The sequence below is a fragment of the Narcine bancroftii genome, chromosome 9 (assembly GCF_036971445.1).
Source record: "Narcine bancroftii isolate sNarBan1 chromosome 9, sNarBan1.hap1, whole genome shotgun sequence".
NCBI classification, from domain to species: domain Eukaryota; kingdom Metazoa; phylum Chordata; class Chondrichthyes; order Torpediniformes; family Narcinidae; genus Narcine; species Narcine bancroftii.
In genome coordinates this window covers 27,347,532-27,369,905 of record NC_091477.1, presented here as the reverse complement: position 1 = coordinate 27,369,905, position 22,374 = coordinate 27,347,532, and the positions used below count along the sequence as shown (strand labels likewise).

Below are 22,374 nucleotides of genomic sequence, written 5' to 3'. Positions count from 1 at the left end.
TTTCCTTCTCCTTCCATCAACTTAGGTAATGTTTGTCCCCGGTAGGTTTTCGCTATTGTATTTAATGTAAGGCTCCTATACTTGTTCGAATATTTCAATATTATTTCTTAACCAATATGTTATTTTTTCTAATGGAATACATTTATTCATTTAAATTTGGTAGTTTCTTCCTTTTAATTTGGTTATGTATTCCATTAATATTTAAAGACATATAGTTCAGCGTAGCCCTTTTATATTTTGTTTATCTTCTCTCCGTTTTTCCATCATTACCTTTCCTCCTTTTCCATTTCTGTTTTCTTATTTTCAACTCTTTATAAGACAACATTCCTACAACATCTAACATTTTCCTTATTCTCCTATTTCTATCTTATTTATCCCCAATCTCCCCTTCACCTCCTGAGTTGTCCTTTATCCCTTGTCGGACAACCACATCTCCCCTCTCCATTTGGATTTGCGAATCCACTCGCAAGCGTCAACTGATTTTGCAGTGACCGCTATTTCCCCCCACCCCGCCTCCCCCAGAAAAGATTTCACTTTTCATATGTCACAAAGGTCCCTCTTTTAATTCCCTCCTTATTCTCTCTATTCCATTACCTTCCCTTATTAATTCTTGTCTATACTATCTATATTTTCCTCTAAGTACAGATACATTCATGTATGCTCATTGTCTCTATTCACTCTTATACCTCTTTACCTGCATACATATCAATCGTGATCATTTTTACTCTCATTACCCGTCTTCATCCCTCAGTCTATTTTTGTCTTTACCCACATACATATCAGTCGTGATCATTTTAACTCTCATTACCCGTCTTCCTCCCTCAGTCTATTTTTGTAATTGTTCTGCAAATTTTCGTGCTTCTTCTGGATCCGAGAATAGTCTGTTTTGTTGTCCTGGAATAAATATTTTCAATACCGCTGGATGCTTTAGTATAAATTTATACCCTTTCTTCCATAAAATCGCCTTTGCTGTATTGAACTCTTTTCTCTTCTTTAGGAGTTCAAAACTTATATCTGGATAAATGAAGATTTTTTGCCCTTTATACTCCAGTGGTTTGTTGCCCTCTCTTACTTTTTCCATTGTCTTCTCCAGTACCTTTTCTCTTGTAGTATATCTTAGGAATTTTACTACAATAGATCTTGGTTTTTGTTGTGGTTGTGGTTTAGAGGCCAATACTCTATGTGCCCTTTCTATTTCCATTTCATGCTGTAGTTCTGGACATCCTAGGGTCTTAGGGATCCACTCTTTTATAAACTCCCTCATATTCTTGCCTTCTTCATCTTCCTTAAGGCCCACTATCTTTATGTTATTTCTTCTGTTATGGTTTTCCATTGTATCTATTTTTTGAGCTAGTAGTTCTTGTGTCTCTTTAGTTTTTTTATTAGATTTCTCCAATTTCTTTTTTAAGTCTTCTACCTCCATTTCTGCTGCTACTGCCCGCTCTTCCATCTTGTCCATTTTTTTTCCCATTTCTGTTAAGGTCATCTCCATTTTAATTATTTTCTCTTCTGTGTTGTTTATTCTTTTTCTTAAATCCTTAAATTCCTGTGTTTGCCATTCTTTAAATGACTCCATGTATCCTTTAATAAGAGCAAGTATATCCTTTACCTTGCCTATCTTTTCTTCTTCTATTTCACCATACTCTTCCTCTTCTTCTTCCTCTGGGTTGACCATCTGTTGTTTCTTTGTTGCCCTTTCCTCCTCTTCTTTCTTGTTTCTATTGTCTTCTGTGGTCTCTTCTTGCTGCAGGTGTTCTGCAGCTGTCGTTGCCGGCTGTGGAGATCGACTCCCCAGCTGGTCCCCCCTCCCGTCGGTGTGTTTTTTTTCATTCGCATCGCGCATGCGCGAAACTTCGCGCATGCGCGGTTGCGCACTTTTGCTCGGCTCTGCGAGCCATTTTTGTAGTCCATTATTTACCGACCTGAGGGAGTGGGTTTCTCTCTCCGCAGCGGGCCTCTTCGGACAGGTAAGGCCTTCACCTTTTTCCTCCTTTGTCTTCTCTTCCTCTCTTCTTACCGTTGCTTTCGACTTTTCTTTTTTTGTCGCCATCTTCTTTCCACCTTTATACTCACTTTTCTGTAACTTTTATTTCTGTGCCTTTGTGTTTTCCTTTGTTTTTCCCGACTTTTCTGGAGGGCTGGAGTTCACCGTCCGGCCACTACTCCATCACGTGACTCCTCACTCCTCTTTCTTCTTAATGATGTTCCAAATCTTGATATTGCAAATCGTAAGGTTTGGATCATGTCTCTTACTGTTTTTTTTTAGCTTCATCATGGCTTCTTTGACCTTCATTGGCACAATTCTGGTTCTCATGTTGAAAATGGCAACTACAGACTCCAAAAATGATCAAAAGCTTAGAAGCAAGCCAAGCTTTCCTATACCTGCACCAATGAAGCAAGTAAACTCACCTGAGTAATCACAAACACCTGTGAAGCCAAATGTCCCAAACTTTATTGTGCCCTGAAACGAGGGAACTATGCATAAAAAGTGCTGTCATTTCTACAGGGTCAAACCAAAGTGTCTACAAATAACCTTGAATAAAATCTGGAATGTGCACTTCAATTACAATACCAGTGAATTGTTTGATTACAAATTTTAGTGTGGAGCATATGGGCAAATAAAGGAAAAAAAGTGTCTTTGTCCCCAACAGTATGTAGAAAGATTTGTCAGAGAAATAAGAAGAGCAGGGTACAATTACAATGTTCAAGAGACATTTGGACAGGTTCATGAATAGGAACGGTTAAGAGATGCGGGGTAAACACAGGTAAGTAGAACTAGCTCAGAAAGCATTTATAAAAAAAAAATTTTTAAAGTCGCAGCTGGTACAGAGCGAGGAGAAGAGCTACTGGGCTCCTGCAGGGTACAATCGCCCAGTCAACTGCCATCAGTTTCACACAGGCTTTAAATGGCCAGTTAAAAGAGCCGATGGTAGTTTCATTTAAGATCCTGCCATCACGGGGTCAGCCCTCATGGGGCCGCAGACTCCAGAGGAACGGAGGACTGGCACAGGGCATCAGAAAACAGGAAGATCATTTCCCCCATCTAAGAAGAAGAAGGAGAGGAGTCGACCAACGGGACGGGAATCATGGCAGCGGACCAGTGAGGGGGCTGTCCAGCTGAAAGATCCACATTTGCAGCAGGCTGCTGGTGTTTCAAGGTGAAGAACCCATGGAGGCTGTGGGCTGCTGGAGACTGGCTCAAAACTGGCTGAAGCAGTACCAAGTATCAGAACTGGTATGCGAGGGGCGTGCCAAAGGCGCTGAACGGTTCCTGACTGTGTCGGAAGTTTGGATCTGGAGCTTGGGCTGCAAATGGTTTGGACTGGTCTCTGTGTTGCTCGGTTGCTGTGGAAGTACTGGAGGTGAATCTACAGACACTCAGTGACTCTGGAGGGACTCTTGTTTCTCTTTCTCTGATTGTAAGAGGTACTTCAGGTCATTTCTGCTGATGGTGAATCTGTCTGACTTGCAGCAAGCGAGAGCAATTTCCATAATATGACACTACTTTATTGCAATGACAATAAATTGAATCTTGAACTTGGTTGGATAATTTGGGCCAAAGGACCTGTTTCTGAACTGCATAACTATGAATAATAGGAGCTAGATCTTTGGGAATATAATCTAGAATTTCAAGGAAAAAGATGTGTAACTAAATGAGAAAGATCATCCACTTTAAGGATACTGGTAATTATTTTTACCCTCCATACATGCATCTCTAATCTGCTCAGTGTTTACAGTGTTCTCTTTTTTCATTCAATAGCAAATCCCTGTTGTGTGAATTTATTAAGTGTAGTTCAATCACTGATCGACAACGAGATAGACAACAGACTCGCCAAGGCAAATAGCGCCTTTGGAAGACTACACAAAAGAGTCTGGAAAAACAACCAACTGAAAAACCTCACAAAGATAAGCGTATACAGAGCCGTTGTCATATCCACACTCCTGTTCGGCTCCGAATCATGGGTCCTCTACCGGCATCACCTACGGCTCCTAGAACGCTTCCACCAGCATTGTCTCCGCTCCATCCTCAACATTCATTGGAGCGCTTTCATCCCTAACGTCGAAGTACTCGAGATGGCAGAGGTCGACAGCATCGAGTCCACGCTGCTGAAGATCCAGCTGCGCTGGGTGGGTCACGTCTCCAGAATGGAGGACCATCACCTTCCCAAGATCGTGTTATATGGCGAGCTCTCCACTGGCCACCGTGACAGAGGTGCACCAAAGAAAAGATACAAGGACTGCCTAAAGAAATCTCTTGGTGCCTGCCACATTGACCACCACCAGTGGGCTGATATCGCCTCAAACCGTGCATCTTGGCGCCTCACAGTTCGGCGGGCAGCAACCTCCTTTGAAGAAGACTGCAGAGCCCACCTCACTGACAAAAGGCAAAGGAGGAAAAACCCAACACCCAACCCCAACCAACCAATTTTCCTCTGCAACCGTGTCTGCCTGTCCCGCATCGGACTTGTCAGCCACAAACGAGCCTGCAGCTGACGTGGTCATTTACCCCCTCCATAAATCTTCGTCCGCGAAGCCAAGCCAAAGAAGAAGAAGTTCAATCACATGAATTTAAGACCTGAAACACAAGACATCAGTCATATGCAGTTTGCTACCTTCATTCTCCAACCCTTTGTACTTACTGGAACACTAAAAGATGTCCCTGAAAAAAAATATATATATTTAGCGTCCTCATTAGCTAGTGCAGAAATGGGATATTTAGGAGTTGTCTTACATGGCATGGGCAAGGAATGGATTTGACGTGCTGAGTGACCCTATTACACTTGTATGCCATTTTTGGGCAAGTTTCTCTATATCTACTTTATCCATTGAGGTATCTAATAAAACATATGGACTAGAGCTCTTACTGTTTGAAGGAGAACATAAATAGCCATATAAATGATCTCTGGTATCGTTTTGGTCAATTCCTTCCCCAAATACTTCTTGCATCTTTCCTCCCATTGCGCACAGAACTAAACACACTGCACTCCTCCAATTCCAGCTCTGCCGGTATTTTGTAAAGGTTCATTCACATGCAGACAGACCAGCAATTGTCTCGTTCTCTTATACTTTTGAACCTCCAGCACTCATTTTCCTTGGTCCAGATCTGTCCTAATTGGTTTGATTTTTGTTTCTGCTCCAAATCATCTTTTATCTTTGTGATATAAATCCTTGTCCAGAGCAACAAGATTGTTACCTCGATGTTCTCTCATTGATCCTTCCTGCCTTTGGTCTGTATCATTCCCAGAACCAAGTTTGGGCCAAAAATGTACTGATCCAAACCCTTTCTAAGGTACATTTTCCTGTCCGCGTTGCCCCTTTATCATGTCCTCTCCCAGTCTCTATTAACCCTGTACGCTTGCACGACTGGCTGAATGTTGGTCCTGGCCCGTTCGTCTTGCTCACAGAAGAAGCCTTCTCGCTGAACTCGGTAAATCAACTTGTTTTGTTGAGTCCTTGTCCTTTTTGGGAAACGATCCGCAGCACCATGTGAGCAACTGAAAACCTTGTAACTATTATTGCTCAAGCTGTCAGGCGAAGCTGCAGCTCGTCACTTAGCGTCATGTCCACCTTTTATTTGTAAGCCGAGCAGCGCATGGTTCGTTCTGCAGCAGACAAGAGCTCGACTTCTGCGGCAACTGGGCCTCGTTGCGAAATAAGCTCCCGTCAAACTCGCGGCTTGGGACTTGGCAGAAAGAAAGTGGTTCTGTTTGAACGAAATGTCTGCAAACTATCGTCAAAGCAAAAGCTGCCCGATCCCAACCAAAGTTCTGATGAAGGATTTGTCCCAGTTGCCCGATCTGTACAGCAGTACGCCGGGGGGCACCTTGTTTTCCACTACCCCAGGAGGTAACGTAAGCCGAGCTTCTGCCCCCACTTTTGGCATTGTTGGTTACCACTTGCTGAGTAAATGGGCATTAAAGTGGGTTGGCATCCGCGTTCCGGACGGGGCTCTTCAAACGGTAAACCTGGAGTGTGGATTGGCTGATCTTAATTAAAGTGGCATTTCAGTCGCCTCCTTGACTGACTGGGTCGCCTGCAGGAGCTGGCGTGGCACTCTCCACCAAGGTACCCTGTCCCGAATCACGTGCAGGGCATGGCAGCGGGCTGATCCTTGTTTACCCGGGGCTGCTTCCTCGACCACGTCCAAAACGTGTCGAGAGCGGCTGAAGGCGATAAACTCGTGGCTTGTGCAAGTTTGGGAATAGGCCGAGTTACTGTCACCGTCGCACCAGCCCCAGATCTTGAATTCTTAAATTGAACTCAACCCCGCGGGAGATTTTAATGAACATCCGCCTCTCTCTCTCTGCCCGCTTGGGTTCTCGATAGAAAGCGCCGATTTACCCCACGCGTGTGACCGGGGTGGGGGGGGGAGATCAATGTGGAGAGAATTCTCATTGTCGGTCAGAGCCCGATCAACACCATTCAATTGATTGAACTGAAGCAGGGCCGTGCGGTTCCCCTGAAACGGATCTATTTACCGAAACAGCTGGTGGTTGGCGCGGCTACGTGATCCGAAGCACTGACATGAGCGGAGACGGCAGTGTTCGGATCTCCGGACGCGCGGCTTCCCCCGAGGATCCCAGTTTTACGGCAATGGGACATCGGGCGATCTTGTGGTCGCCACCGAATTTCTTAAATTTTGGAATTGGAAGGATTAAGGGCGATCCAGTAGTAAAATTCGATATCGTGACTTGAAGCGTTGGTTAAAAATGAAATTACAACTGATGAGAATATATGTCTTACCTGTTATCATTGTTTCTTCAAACTTGGCCTGATTGGAAGTTTTGGGATGGTTTGCACATACTAAAGGTCTTGACAAATCAGTGAAATAATACCCCTGTCTTGTAAACAGGAGCATACTCATTTTCATTTTAACCATTTTCTTTGTTAATAATACACGTTTGATTTTGATTCATTTGAAATGAGTCTTGAAATAAAATGCAAATACACTTTGTATTGTATCATGAATGCATTGCAGAGAACAGGTTGAAATTGGAAGAGAGTGCAGTGCCTTCCAATGTCACCTCCATGACCTTTCCTTCATTCAACTAAAAATGCACATCGCAGTGATCGCTGTGGGTAAAATTTCTCTTTGACTTGATTTACGAGACACGCAATCATTTTGAACTATAAGCGAAAGCCATGTGGAATTTGGACCGGTTGTTTTTGTCAACTAGCACTACATAAACATGTAAAAACAATGCTGGAGAAACGCAGGGGTCAAACGGTGAAATTTCGATAGCAAAGATACATAAAGGTATCAGCAAAATGTTGGCAGGCTCCCAAACAAAATGGTGAAGCGGGAGGAGCACAGGAAGGGCACAACAGCAAAGGGGGGAGGAGGCTGGCTCTATGAATGGAGAGGTGGAGGTAAGGAGACATAGGGATGGGGAAGAGAGGGAGAAGTCAAAGTTATTGCCATCTGATGGGAGAGTACCCAAACAGAATATCAGGTGTTGCTCGTTCAATTTAGGGGTGGTCTTTGGTTTGTCAGTGCATGAGGCCTGGACAGACATGTTGGTGTGGGAGTGGGGCACAGAATTAAAATGGTTGGCCATTGCGGACAGATCAAAGGTGTTCAGTGAAGCGTTCTCCCAGTCTGCATCCGGTCTCTCCATGTAGAGAAGGCTACATAGTATAATATTTATTTAATTGTTATTGAAAGTAATTAATTGATGCAAGATTATTTCACATGAATCTGAAACAAAATAGAAGCTGTCCCAGACGGATGACTAAAGGAATGGGATGTTGAGTGGAAATTTTTCATTTCATAATACAATACACATAGATTAAAATGTCATTCCAATTTACAGCAAACAAAAAAAGAACTTTTTCTGTTTATAAAACTTGTGCTCTGCATGAGGGCTATGTGAAAGTCTGGACTAAAAGGCTTCCCGATTATATAATAGTTGAATCAATAATGCTCAAAGCATTCTGTATTGAATTCGCATGCTGCAAATTAACCTCTTGAAATAAAAGAGAATCCTATAATGTAATTTTTTTTCCTTATTAATAGAAAACAGATTTTTAGGATTGCACGTGATTAAGTTATTCATTTCATTTTTTTGTATGGAGGTAACCCTTTTTTAACAGAAATATCATAAAAGAAATTAAGATTGCACCAACTGACATGATGTGAATGGGATCTATGGTTGATTTATTTAGTATACAATTATTTCAGGACTTTTCTGACTTAAATGTGTGGCTCTCAATGCCATCAATGTTCACAATATTTAAAAACATGGATGAAGGATCAGCTTCTTGTCCTTTTCTGTTTCCTGTCGCACAGCTACTTTTAAAAAAAAACTATTGCTGATTTCCCTTCAACTACATAAGTTTGAACTTCAATTCTCAGTCTCTGGTGATATTTTCTGGAAGTTTCTGCTCTCTTAAGTTAGAACTATGTGCAATTCAAGTGGAAAATGTGCAGTTAATGTTCATGATGATCCTTTACAATGGACTATTTTTCTTGAACAGTGATGACTGATAATAGCAGAAATGTTGGGGTTACTAGAAGGGAACCTGTAGATGTGGTGTATTTTGATTTTCAGAAGGCATTTGACAAGATACCGCAATCAAAAAGCCAACACACAAGATTACAGCCTATGCTATTAAGAGAACTATTACCCTAAATTAAAGATACATTAAAGAAGATGGAGAGATGTCATGTTTGTTTTTTGGCTGGAAGAATTTATCTAGTTGACAATAACAGGAAGATAGTCGGATGACATGTTGCAATGAACATGTCTGTTCTGTACAGCTGGTTATAAGTAGGTTGTGTGAGGGGTGAAAAGTTGACATTCCACTCTGTGTGAAATGCAAAATTTTTCAAGTTTCACTGATCCACATGTTTTGGGTATGTCCAAATTTAGAGAGTTTTTGGAAAGACATTTTCCAAAATTTATCCATGATTTTAAAAATCAAAATAGAGCCTTGTCCTTCAATTGCTTTGTTTGGTTTTTTTTTACCTGAGTCAGATAGGGCTCTGTCTGCAACTCAGTGAAAAGTTTGTTTTTACTACTCTGATGGTCAGACGAGCAATTTTACTAAAATGGAAAGATGATTTTTCACCTACCCATGCACGATGGTTACAGGATGCAATGTCTTTCTTTAAGTTTGGAGAAAATTAAACACAATATTGAAGATAGAAAATTTCAATTTATAAAGATGTGGAGCCCATTCTATTATGATTGGAAGAATTAAGAACTCTGAAGAGTCTGGGAGTTTATATCCGATGCCTGGAGGTCGCCCTCTGATTCCAGACTTCCTTTTGGGCCCCCGATACATTGGGGCCATCCAAAATGGATACATTAGGCCAATTCCTGGGATGAGAGTGCTGTTTTACGATGAGTGACTGCAGTAGATTGATATTCTTTGGAGTTCAGAAAAATGAAGGGTGATCCAATTGAAACATACAAGATTCTTAGGGACCAATAAGATGATACGGTAGATGAAAAGATGTGACCACAAAATTGGTGACGTAGTTACAAGATCTGAGGTGGTTATTTAAAACAGGTGCATTTGAACTTCTTGCTGACAGGTGAAATTTTAGAATTCTTTACCCAGGATCATTTTAGAAGCTAAATCACTGAGATATTTAAAGAAGATATATTTTTGAAAGATCAGGGATTTGAAGGTTAGGGGAACTGGCACAGAATTGGGGCAGGTCGACAATGATCACATTGAATGACGACAAGCTCGAGGGGCTGAGTGGTTGATTGAATACTGCATCTATTTTCTTGCATAATTTAGGAATATTTATTCTGATGTAAGATACTGACCAGGCAAAATTTTACCATATGGAGACTCTTGGAATTATAGTGATACTAATTTGCACATTTTGGCCCAGTATTAATTTTTTTTTTAAATTTCAGATTCATATTAGCCAAGTGTTATAGGGGAACAATCCTCCCCTTTTCCAGATCATTGTTTGCCAAATCCTCCCTTTTTCCTTCTCCCTCCTACCCCAGCCTTCACCCTCCCTCCAAATTCAACCCAGGTAAAAACATAAAATCAATTATTAAAAATAACAATGCAAATGCATGAGGGGAAAAAAAGAGGGAAGCCAGTATTAATTTGAAATAATATTTAAGTCCAACTATCACAAGAAATAGATCAGCTGTTAGTCATTGCCTTGTGATCAGACCTCTTGATGTGTCTTAATTTTTTTTAAGTATTTTCACATTTGTATCACATAATTGCTCTTTGAACAAATGATGAGACTGACATATTTAATGTGTAAGGATTTGGGTTGTGGATAAGTTTTGTTTTAGTATTCTTTGCAACTGAAACTTTGTTTTTTTTCCCCATTTTCTTACCTCTGATAAAAGGTTATTTACCTGAAACATTGCTTGTCTCCATACATATGCTGCCTGGGTGTTGAGTATTTTCAGAACATTGCGTTTTATTTTAAAATGTCCCCACAGAAAAGTATTTAGGACACTATGCAATAAGATTGTAACTCGAAATCATCTACTGGGTTGTGAAGGTGTTGATAAACTGCTAATATTCTCTTTTTGGGATGTTAGTATGGCTCAAATTTAGCCAGTAGCACAGTTCCAGGAATGAATGGCATAGTGATATGTTTGAATTGTTTCTACATTTTACTACACTTTAGTACTCCAGTTGTATGGTTTCCATATTTAAAATCTCCCCATCTGGATTGCCATTCCTTTGGTGCATTTATTTAAATATTTATGGATCCAAACTGATTCCATCTGCATTGAATTCGTCCATCATTATTGAATGAAGATCTACCGGGACCAATGCCTGAAGAGGGCCCACAAAATCAGTGAACCGGTGCGGACTCGAAAGGCCAACATGGCCTGTTTCCGCTCCGTAAATGGTTATATGGTTATATGATAAAGGGTGCTCAGACTGGATCATGTGATCCAATCACATAAAGCTGCATTCTCAGGATTCCAGACAAAGAGCTCAAGCCCAAAACGTTTGTTGCCTTTTACTTCCTATAGATGACCTGCTGAGTTTCTCCAGCATTTCTCCGAATTGCACTCAACCTCAACATCTACAATTTTCTTGTTTTAACAAAATTAGCCTCTGTTGCCTTTTAATGGAAAGATTGTGAGTTTGCACGGCACTCCAGGATTTCGTTCCTGATGTTTTAGTGCAATGCAGAAGAAGTGGTGCATTAGCAGATGAACTATCTTTTGGATGAAAATCAGCTCTCTGACACTTCCAGAAGGGAATCAGAATCCATCTAATGTTCTAGTAAACATTTATCCATCAACTTCTAGACAGATTGGCCAATCACTTTTTACTCCTCTACTTGTTTAACACGAAACTCGGCCACCACTTTGACGTCTTTTGGATAATGAGAGGAACCACAAATTATTTTCAGGCAACAGGACCTGAATAGGCCAGATGTTAACCAACTGGCAAGCACCTGGTCTGTTATAAATTGTCATGGAAGGGGCTAGAGAAGATGCAGCTTTAACCAGGAGAGAGTCTCTGCCACAATTATGGCTGTCTGGAACCAATGAATCTATAAATATAGCAAACAACTCCGGAGAACCAGCAGCAACCACCCTCCACTACACATTAATAGCTCAGCAGTGGAGAGCACCAAGTGCCTCGGGGTCCACTTAACTAGTGACCTATCATGTACACATCTCACTTGTAAGGAAAGCACAACAGCAACTGCACTTACAAGCCTGAGGTGAACAAGGCTATCAGCCAACCTTCTGCAGGAGCTTTATCAAGGAGTGTCCTGGCCAGCTACGTCACGGTGCAGTACGGTTGCTGTGGAGCATAGCATCGGAGGTCAATCTACAGGACCATAAAAGCGTCAGAGAGAATCACCGACGTCCCTCTCCCCCACCCTATCAACACGATTTACCAGGATTGTTCTTCAAAGAGGATTCGCAAAACAAGGGAGGTTCCCTACCACCCAGCATCTTTCAGCTACTCCCATCGGGAAAGAGATAACATGTATCAGAGCCAGAACCACCAGGCTGAGAAACAGCTTCTTCCCACAGGCAGTGAGACTGCTAAAACTCTCATAAGTTTACTATTTATTAATAACAATATGATATAGGTTCAAATTGTGTGTACTGTGTATATGCATTTTTTTTCTGTGTGTTATATCTACATGTATTTGCACTGTTCTGCACCGTGGACCAGAGAATACCGTTTTGTCGGGTTCCGCTGGTACATTGAATGCAAATAAACTTGAACAAAGAATAGCACCAAAGTCAACTATCTTGCCCCATGTAAACTTTTAAATAGTAATCTGAAGGCATTAATCCAACCTGGGATGTTACATGATGTATATTATTCTGAGTGAACCAAGGTTGAAAGGAATCACTGCTCATTATTCATGATGGGTCCAATGGTTTCCACGGGCAGCACAGTTAGCGTAGAGGGATAGTGCAATGTTATTACAGCGTCAGTGACTTGGGTTCAAATCTGGCACTGTCTAAAAGTTGTGTGTATGCTCTCCCCGTGTCCGTGTGGGTTGTCTCTGGGTGCTCTGGTTTCCTCCCACCCTTCAAAACGTATAGGTCAATTGGGTGTAGTTATATGCTTGCTTTGGGTGCGCTGTATGTGTAAAGGTACAAATTAAGGATCATTTACACTGTCTTCCCCGAATGTAGGAAACTTATGGAATTTTCTGCTCCTGTGGGTAGTGGAGGTCAGATCTTTAGATGTATTTAAGGTGCAGATACATAAATGAAAGCTCAAGGATTGAGGGGTGTGGAAAACTGGTGCAGAAGTAGGGTTGAGACCAGCATAGATTAACCATGATCATGTTGAATGGTGGGGCAGGGTTGGCTGCTATTTTTTTTTGTTTTATCATGGAGGAATAAGAGACTATTTTGGTTTTGGTCAGTAGATATGTATTAATAAGTGGGGAAAAATCAATAGCATTAAAGTCTAAATGCACATTATTTGTTGCTCAGGTACACGGATTGTTTATGGACGCAAATTTCTGATGGAGTGCAGAAATTCTCCTCTCGCTCGGACTCCTCCTTGTTACCTTCCTCAGATCCCAGGTGTAACTCTGCCTCAGCACTCAACTTTAACCAAAGTTGAGGAACTTAAAGAACAAGAAAATGAATCGGAAAAAGAACCTGCAGGTATTGTGCCCTTCACCACTGCAATGTGGTGCCTTTTACCTCTGATCATTCATATTTGAATGCATTGCTTTGTTTCTTGGGGGAATATGATTTCCCCATAAAAAACTAAGATAACTAGAACTAAACTGGCTTAACTTAGTGATTGTCCAACAAAAAATCTAGCAGCAGGTTTTTTTAATAAAAGGGAACACTATTGACATTTTGGTGTTGGGGGGGAGCAAATCAGGGAAAAAGGGAAAGAAACGGGAATGGGACAAGCTGGATCCATTATGAATGGTTCTCTGAAATTGGATGAAGTGCATGTGCATTGCTGTTCACCTATTTGGGACTTTGGATGTTGGGAAGGGAAGAGATACAAAGGTAGACGTAATTTCTCCTGTGGTTGTATAAGAGTCTTGTAAGTAAGGAAGTATTTGGTGAAGATGCAAAAGTGGATAATGATGCTATGAAAGGAATAGTCCCTCAGAATGCTGACAGAGGTGAGAGTGGAAGATGTGTAGACATGTGTGGAGGATGAACTGTTGAATATGGAGACTGGTGGAATTGAAGGTGAGGACAAGAGATAAGTGATGAAACTGGAGGCTCACTTTGAGAGCCTTTTCATGTACAGTAGAGGGGAAGCAAAGGTTTAAAAAATAAAGATATCTTAAAGGCACATGTGGAAATTCTCATCATTAAGTCTATATAGGATAGAGATGGAGAAGCTCAGAATGAAATGGCAACCATTTAGGAAGCAGGTGGGAAGAGTTTAAAATTAATTTTTTTAATGTTTACATTTTAAACTTAAACTTACAACAAGGTACAGGCCCTTCTGGCCCACAAGCCCATGCTGGCCAAATACTCCAATGAACCTCCAGCCTCTGTACATTTTGAAAGATGGGAGAAAACAGAAATGGGGAGAATGAACTATTGTTGAGGTCGCTGTGGGAGCGATTAGGCTTGTATTAGATCATTCATAGCTTACCTTTCCTGATAGAGCTACCAAGAAGAGGATTGGAACACAAAGTAAATTTTGAACCATGTGTAAGTGAGAGCAGAAATCAAAATATTTGAATTCTGTACGAGTGCAGGAAGCCATGGCAAAGAGTTGAGGAAGAGGACCTGGGTGGAACTGAAAGACTATTCCACATGTGAAGTGGAAGCAAGTCATTGTTGATCCTGAGCATCTGCCTCAGGAGAAAAGGAAGAGATTTACAGCTGGATACAAATCTAACAAGGAAAAATAACATTTATGATCATTGCTAAATCAACTTAAAATAAATTCCACAAATTATTCCTGATTTATTATTATTTATTGCCATGTGTACAGAGATAGAGAGAGTGGAAATGGTTTATTTTCAGTGTTATCCAGGCAAGTCAGTCCCTGCATACTATGGCAGGTGATGAAAAACAATAAAACATGGTGAAACAGTGAAACAAAATTGCAGGGTACAGTGTTAAAGAGGAAATAAAATACAATTAAACAGTTCAAGGAATTGCAACAATTGAAACTCTCAATTTATGCCTGAGGTTTTTAGGTACAAATTTTAAATTGAGTATCAACAACTTAATGATTTCATTTTCATCCTGGGCATCCACCAAGTAGTTTTGAGTATGAATATCATTCATTTTGAGGTTATTAATATGTTTTTCCAAAAAGGTTTGAAGTAAATCTCAAATTGTCCTGACCATACTCTGATCTTGGTTTATCATTGGAAATTGAATTGAAGGAACAAATATGTGTATCTCAAATCAAACCTACAGACAGAACACCAGTCGAAAGCCATCTGCATTGGCACTTCTCAACCCCGCCGCCCCCCCCCTTTATTCTTGCTGTTTTAAGGGACATAGAAAAAACATGTTTGAGTTACATATTAGGAATGTGGCTGCAGTATGATTCCAGTTTGAAATCTTGAAGATGTGGTGAGCCTTGATCTAAGTCGACAGCGTTCATTCTGCTCCAAACATGATCTACCATTGCCCAAACATGATCTACCATTGTTGCCAAAGCTTGAAAAAAATACGTCATATTTAATAATAGCTTGAGTCATTTGTAGTTTTTACTTTCTTGATGGTCATATGCATTGAATGATTGCATGTGACCTGGAACCTTGCTTTAAAGTACAGTACTTGATTCGGAGAGTCACAAGGATAGGTTAAAGTCTGTAGGCTGATATTTATAGTGGGTGTGTAAACTCCGGTAAACATTTCATAAGTTCCCAGTGGTAAAGTTAAATTTTAACAGATTGTGACAACCAATCAAAATACTGTTGTAACTTTGGTAAACAAGAAGTCTGCAGATGCCAGAAATTTGGAGCAACACACCCAATGCTTGGAACTCGGTGAGTGTGGCCACATCTGTGCATGGCAAAAGATGGTCAATGTGTTGGGACTATCTATTGCTTTCCACGGATGCTACCGGACCTGCTGAGTTCCTCCAGCTGTTTTCCTTTTACTGTTTTCTTGTGAACTTGCTTTTTTACATATGCTATTTTTTCAATAATTTTGAACACATGAAAGAGCTCAGTAATATTTTGCATAAAAGATTACAATTAATTTTGTTCGTTGATTTTAAATATTGTTGTAGACTGTCCTCTGTGAACCAGGGGGCAGCTCTTCACAGAACTCAGCCTCAAAGATTACCAGGCTTTGGTCTGAACCCCTGATGTACCAACTGGAGATGGAAGAACAGTGTGTAGGTGATCTCAGTGCCCAGTGGACAGTGGAAGGAGAGGTGGGAAAGGAAACTGGCTGCATTTTTCCATTCTTGGCCATGTCAAGAAGTATATACTGTATACTGGCTGAGCCATGTACAGTTAAATGATTTGCTGATATTCAATTTGATCAACAAACCACAGGAAGAGGGATCAGGGTTGGGAAGGGACCATTTTCAATAGGACAACATCAAAAGGAATGGCTTCAGGATAATAAGAATGTGGTGGGTGGAAATAAAAAAGAATGTTTAAAAACATTTTTAAAAGATTTTTATTAATTGTTAACATCATTCTAAATCTTTACTGATTTGGAATGGAGGTATCCACACTAATAACATTTAAAACATGATTTGTATATTATTAATCAAACAGTTTTTTTGCTATGACTTTTGTTTTCTGTCCAGGTTCGTATTATAAATGTAATTTACAAAGGAATTGATTTTCGTAAAGATATTATTGATTTTTCAGTCGGATATATTCCATTTCTGATATCTAATAAATGAAATGTACGCTGTAAACTGTTGCTATTTTAACTACAGATACTCTGCTACTGCATCTGTTTATCAAAGAAAATCTGTTGTTTCACATGCTGGGAAGATTTCTATTGGCAGAGAGCAGGAATCAGCTGCCTAGACCTTGCCGAAAATAGAACCTTGTATCCAGCAGGCAGCATATTAAACTTTACTCAAACAAGTCAATAAATATTGCAGTATTGGAATTTCCAAGGTTAATTGTGGCATAATGCTTATGGTTACAAAATTAGTAATCCAGATACCGGGCTAATGATCTATGGAAATTAGTTCAAAACCCACAACAGCAGCTGGTGAATCAAGTTAAATAAAAATGCAATTTTTAAAAAAAGCTAATATCAGTGTTTTTGATACAGGAAGGTATATTTTCTGTGGTGAAATCCACCTGGGTCTTGAAAAGGCTTGAGGGAGAAAATCTCTGGTTTCACAGTCTGGCAATGTGTGCCTCCAGATCCACAATATGTTTTACTCTGAGCAGCTATCTAAAATGGCCAGACGAACCACACAGTTAAAATAAAATTGATTATTTCTGTCTATAAAATAATGTTGGTAGCAATTGCAATGACAAAGTCTTTATGATGACTAAGTCTTTTGTTTGTCTTGAGAACATTCTCCAATGTGCTAAGATGAAAAGATTGGGAACCAAATTGGGCATTCCAATGTCTCCCTGCAGCAGGGGATGCCAAGTCTGGTTTGATGGGGAGAATAGAAGACCAGTATATAGCATTGCTAAAAATGAGGCTTGAAACTACAGAGACATGCATGCTAAACAGTAAAGCAGCATGGAATGGATGGCTAAACATACCAAATCAGATCAAAGCTTGACTGACATACCACATTGACACGTGAATGATGGTGGCTAACTAAGCAACTAAGGGTGGAGAGTGCCTTCAAGACCATTTATTTTTCCTTCATATGGCCTACCCTATGCGTGCAGAAGCTAAGGCAGCCAGCTTCAGCAAGGAGTGCTGAATACATAATCCATTGCCATTCTTCAACTAAATCAGTCCTGTCTGGATACTGTTTTGCAGCTTGCCTAAAGGCCAATTGTCAGAATTAATTCTAATTATATGGGATTAAGAACTAATTGTGCCTCCCTGTTCCACTGAAGCAAAGAACTGGTGACAACCTGACAAGGTGAAAAATTGCCTAATTCAGATCTCGCTCTCCCCCCCCCCCCCCCAAAAAAAATTGGGTAAACAGCACTCTGTGTGGTTGCTAACTTTTCAGTCTCGCCTTAACAATCAGCAAAGAAAAGGAAGCTATGAGAGTGCAAACAAGAATTTCTCACTCGTCAAACAACTGCTAAATGATGCACGTCTTGAGTTCCATCAGAGCTACACAATTCATCATAACCTGGGTCCAAACATGGCAAAAGGCTGAATCTGGGAGCAGGATCAAAGCAGGATTTGACCCAGAGTGGCACTTCAGTAGGACTTGGGAATCAGAAAGTTTGCAGTAGTTGAAAATAGTTCACCACCTGGGGTAATTGGGGTCGGGCAAGACAGAAATGTCTTGCCCAAAAAAGCTTGCATCTCAAAAAAACAACACGATTGTTGATAAAGACGCAGATGGAATTCTTTAGCAGCGGAACTGGAAATAAGAGGAATTTCTGTAGAACATGCTATCAGTTCTATCAGAATGGAGTCCATATTGTGCTCAAAGTGTAATATTTCTGAACAAGCACAGTATACAGGCAAGGGTCCTTGTAAAATTATGTATTTTTAGAAATGTGGTCAATGCCATCATCTGGGATATCCACATGCAATAAACTTGTCTCTAAATTATGAACTGCTAGCCCACCAAATACCAATAACTTTATGTTGTTTTTTTTAACTTGTAGTTGATGATGCTCAGTTTGAGATGGATATTTAAACCATCCTGGAAGATGAAGATTGTTCTCTTGACAGAAGCCCGGGTTTATTGAGCAACAAAACACCATCTGAAAACTGATGAGGCAATTACCTTCAACAGTGCAAATGTGATCATTTGTAACGTGATTTTTATAGTTGGTGAAGGGCAGATTTTTTTGGTGCTTTGTTTTATTTTTGATGCTGCTTTTCTGGATGAAGTTGTATAATTTTTTTAAAATTTAGGTTTACTACTTTTATCCAGATGCAATTTCTGGATCCTTAATTCCAACTTTACAAGTTTTTAAGTTATCTGTGTAAAAGTCAGTGGTTCAGATACATTTTGCAGCAGAGATTGGTGATGAGCTCTGTCTAACACATTGAACTGGAAACTACTCTATTAATTTCCTTCAGTGCTAATAAAAATATACCTCATTGGGCATACTGATGTCATAGAAAAGCATTTAGGGGGAAACATCTTGATCTCATTGTTAATGGTGTGGGGTTTTTTTTGGCAGTGATTGCTGAAGTCTACAGAAATGCTGCCTAACCATCTTGTAACTGAGATTCTGATTATATTTATGGTGTGAGTTTTAAATAAAACCATAGTTCTTGCATATGCATAACACCTTTCTTCACCTCAGTAAGTTCCAAGGTCCTTGTAAAGCAATGTACTTGAGAAATGTGGTCACTGCCATCATCTGGGATATCCACATGCAATAAACTTGTCTCTAAATAAGTTATGCACTGCTAGCCCACCAAATAGCAATAACTTTTGGGTTTAAGCAGCAGTGGAGTCCAAACTGACATAAAGATGAGGCAATTAGGGTTTTTAGACTGCAGGCATGCAATGAAATTTGCCATTACACAAGCAGGCTAAAAAGGAAAGTTCAGAAATTTTTAGTCAATTCCTGCACCGCGATTTATCCTGCAGGGCCCCAACTAATTTTCAAGGGAAGCCTGCAGTCTAAATCACACCACAAAACTCACCTCATGAATTCGATGTCTAGCTGATGACTCGGGCCACATTGCTCAGCGTAAAGGCACCGGGACTAACGTGCACAGGAACTTGAGGTGGCAAGCGTAAACAACCACAAGGTGAGTAATTATATTAATCTACGTTAAATTTTTCACAGATTTTTCTGACATTGCTGCATTAAAAAAATCACGGCAGTTATCATGGAAGCTACTTGGATGATTTGTAATTGAGATATTTCTAAAACATTGCAAAAATCCCAAGAAAAGGAGAACAAGTAACAGCAAGGTTAATTTGCCCTTTGATTTGCATTATTCTGGAGTCTGTACTTTGGTGCAATTCAGATTAATTTTCAGAGTACATACATGATATCACATACACCCCTGAGATTCTTTTTCCTCAGAGTGAATCAGAATTACCACATTGGCAGTGCAAAAAAAAAAGACTCAACGAACAAATGTAAACAAATAATGTAGACAAAAGGTGCAATACAGAGATACAAAAAAAAATCAATAAAGTGCACAAGTAACAGTCCTTGATTGTTTGTTGTTGAGGAGTCTGATGGTTTTGGGGTAGCATCTGTTCCTGAACCTGATGCTGTGGGTCTTGTGGCACCTATACCTCTTCCTGATAGTAGCAGCGAGAACAGACCATGCTATGGGTGGTGTAGTAGATCCTTGATCATTACTGCTGCTCTCTGATGGTATCGTTCCCTGTAGATGTTCCTAATGGTGTGGAACGTCCAGGGCTGTGTTCACCATCTTTTTCATTTCTTTACTCTCCAGGGTATTAGAAACCCCATACCAGACTGTGATTCAACTGGTCAGCACACTTTCCACCACATATCTGGAGAAGTTTGCCAGGGTTTTTGGTGTCATACAAAACCTCCAGACACTCCTGACGAATCAGAGGCGCTGATGTGCTTTCTTCACAATGCCACATGTGTGTTGAGTTTAGGAAAGATCCTCTGAGTTAGTGACTCCAATGAACTTAAATTTGCTCACCCTCTCCACCTCCAATTCCACCCCCCCCCCCCCCCCCCTCTCCCATGATCACTAGATTGTACACCTTTGGTTTTCCCTTCCTGAAGTCCACAATCTACTCTTTGATTTTGGTGATGTGGAGTGTGAGGTTGTTGTTGGTGTACCGCTCAGCCAAGTTTCCAATCTCTCTCCTGTGTGCTGACTCATCGCCCCTTTTTGTACAACCCACTACTGTGATACCATGAGCAAATTTGTAGTAGGTGTTGTTATTGTACCGAGCCACACAGTCATAGGTGTAAAGCGAGTAGAGCGGGGGGCTAAGAGTGCAGTCTTGTGGTGATCTGGTACTGATGGAGATTGTGGAGGAGAAGTTCTTACCGATCCTCACTGATTGTGGTCTGGTGGTGAGGAAATCCAGGATCCAATTACACCGTGGGGTAAATCCTCAGAACAATCAAGGCCAGGATCCCCATTGAGGAATGAGCAGGGTCTGCTTTTGATGCCATGCGATACACCTGTGAAATGAAACCTCCTTCTGTGACTTGATCATTAACTTTCAAATTGGAACTAAAGTTAAGGAAACAAGAACTTTTATGATCATCTACACAATACTTTTAGGTCTCAGATAATTTTGACTTTGTAGCTGATATATAAAAAAATTAGAAGAATAATTCAATGGTTCTACTGAGTTTCTCCAGCACTTTTGGATTTAGGGCAGGTCCCCCATCGCTCGATGTGTCATGACATCACCGGTAGAACAGTCCTAATCCTGGGGATGGCTCCTTGCAAGTGTGAAATCATTCAGTGTCCCAGTTAGGTCTGGTCAAGTGTGAAAAGCCAAACCCCCATTCTTATCCCGGGACACTGAACGGCCAATTTAGTAGAAAAGGGGCTTTTATGACTTTGGTTTTGTGTCCCACTCAGATTAGAGAAAGATGAGAATTATACCCCATGAGTATAACACCTGATGTCAAGAAATTAAGACTACAATTCAGAGAGATGACGTGGATTTGTATAGGTAGGTTACATATTGTGAACTAGGTTTTGAGGAGTGACCACAATTGTGAATGTTATTTGTGTGGATCTCCAGAAGGCATTCAGTAAAGTCTCTCATAATTGTTTGATAAAGTTGTTTATAGAAGTGGAAGCAAGTTACTGACCTGGGCCTTGGCTAAACAATAGAAGGCAGAGTAGGGGTAATGATTTAAAAGCATTTACAACATGATAGAAGCTATTGCGGCCATTGAGACCTGTGCCACTCAAGTCTATCCACTTAATCTACCAAACCTGTATGTTTATAGGGGTTGGGAGGAAATCCCACGTAGGTCACAGGGAGAATGTACAAACCTATAAGAGCTCCGAATTCGAACCCGGCTCAATGGGCTGCAATTCATTGCACTAACCGCCAGACTAACCATGATTTCACAGTCTAATTGTGAGGTCCTAAAAGGATTTCAATTGGTAGAAGAGAAAACTGGGGTGAAATAATAAAACCTATTATTCACATATTTATTGATGACTGGGATTATGGGCACTTGACCACATTTTGCACTGTAAGTTCAAATGTCCTGGCTGCTTTCCAAGTGCTGACCCTTGATGCTGTCTTTTAAATGACACATCTTGGGTAGATGCACAAGATCCTACTGAGACTTTCTTTTTAAGAAGTTCAGAGAATGTTTTCAGGTCCTGGCCAACATTTATTCTCAACATGACAAAACATCTGATCGTCATCTTAGCAATGTATGAAAATGGGCTGCATCACAAAACCGGTTATCCTTCAGAAGGTATTTAATTGGACCCTGTTGTTGTGCCGACCTATATAAACCTTTATAAGGGACTGTGGGAAAGTGTTAGGAATAAATAGCAATAGCAGACAATTTTTAAACATGACAGCACAGAAAACAGGCCATTCTAGTCTGTTCCAAACTCCTATTCTGTCTAGTCCCACTTACCTGTACCCAGTCCATATCCCTCCCATCCATGTATCTGTCCACATTTTTCTTGAATGTTACAATCGAGTCCACAATCACCACTTCTGCTGGCAGATAGTTTCCCACTCCCACATCTCTGTGTGAAGAAGTTCCCCCAAAACTTCTCCCCTTTCACCCTTAGCCCATGCCCTCTGGTTTGTATCTCACCTAACCTCAGTGGGGAAAAAAAGCCGACTTGAATTTACTCTATTAATAACATCATAATTTTGCACACCTCTATCAGATCTCCCCTCGTTCAACGTTTAGCTTTGTGC

At 40.6% G+C, this 22,374-nt stretch overlaps 1 protein-coding gene across 1 annotated transcript; it reads left to right on the top strand.

Moving 5' to 3' along the window:
• The first annotated feature begins 5,545 nt into the window (after positions 1 to 5,545).
• On the top strand, positions 5,546 to 18,787 carry LOC138743348 (eukaryotic translation initiation factor 4E-binding protein 3-like). Its single transcript, XM_069898561.1, has 3 exons — positions 5,546 to 5,847; positions 12,921 to 13,097; positions 18,164 to 18,787. Exons 1-3 carry the CDS (start codon positions 5,718 to 5,720, stop codon positions 18,193 to 18,195), a joined length of 339 nt encoding a protein of 112 aa, XP_069754662.1. The 5' UTR covers positions 5,546 to 5,717; the 3' UTR covers positions 18,196 to 18,787.
• The last annotated feature ends 3,587 nt before the right edge of the window (positions 18,788 to 22,374 follow it).

Coding starts and splice junctions, on each gene's coding strand:
- LOC138743348 (XM_069898561.1), top strand. CDS start 5,718: ATGTCTGCAAACTATCGTCAAAGCAAAAGCTGCCCGATCCCAACCAAA. Junction 5,848..12,920: donor GTTTTCCACTACCCCAGGAG/GTAACGTAAGCC, acceptor TTTGTTGCTCAG/GTACACGGATTGTTTATGGA. Junction 13,098..18,163: donor ATCGGAAAAAGAACCTGCAG/GTATTGTGCCCT, acceptor TTTAACTTGTAG/TTGATGATGCTCAGTTTGAG.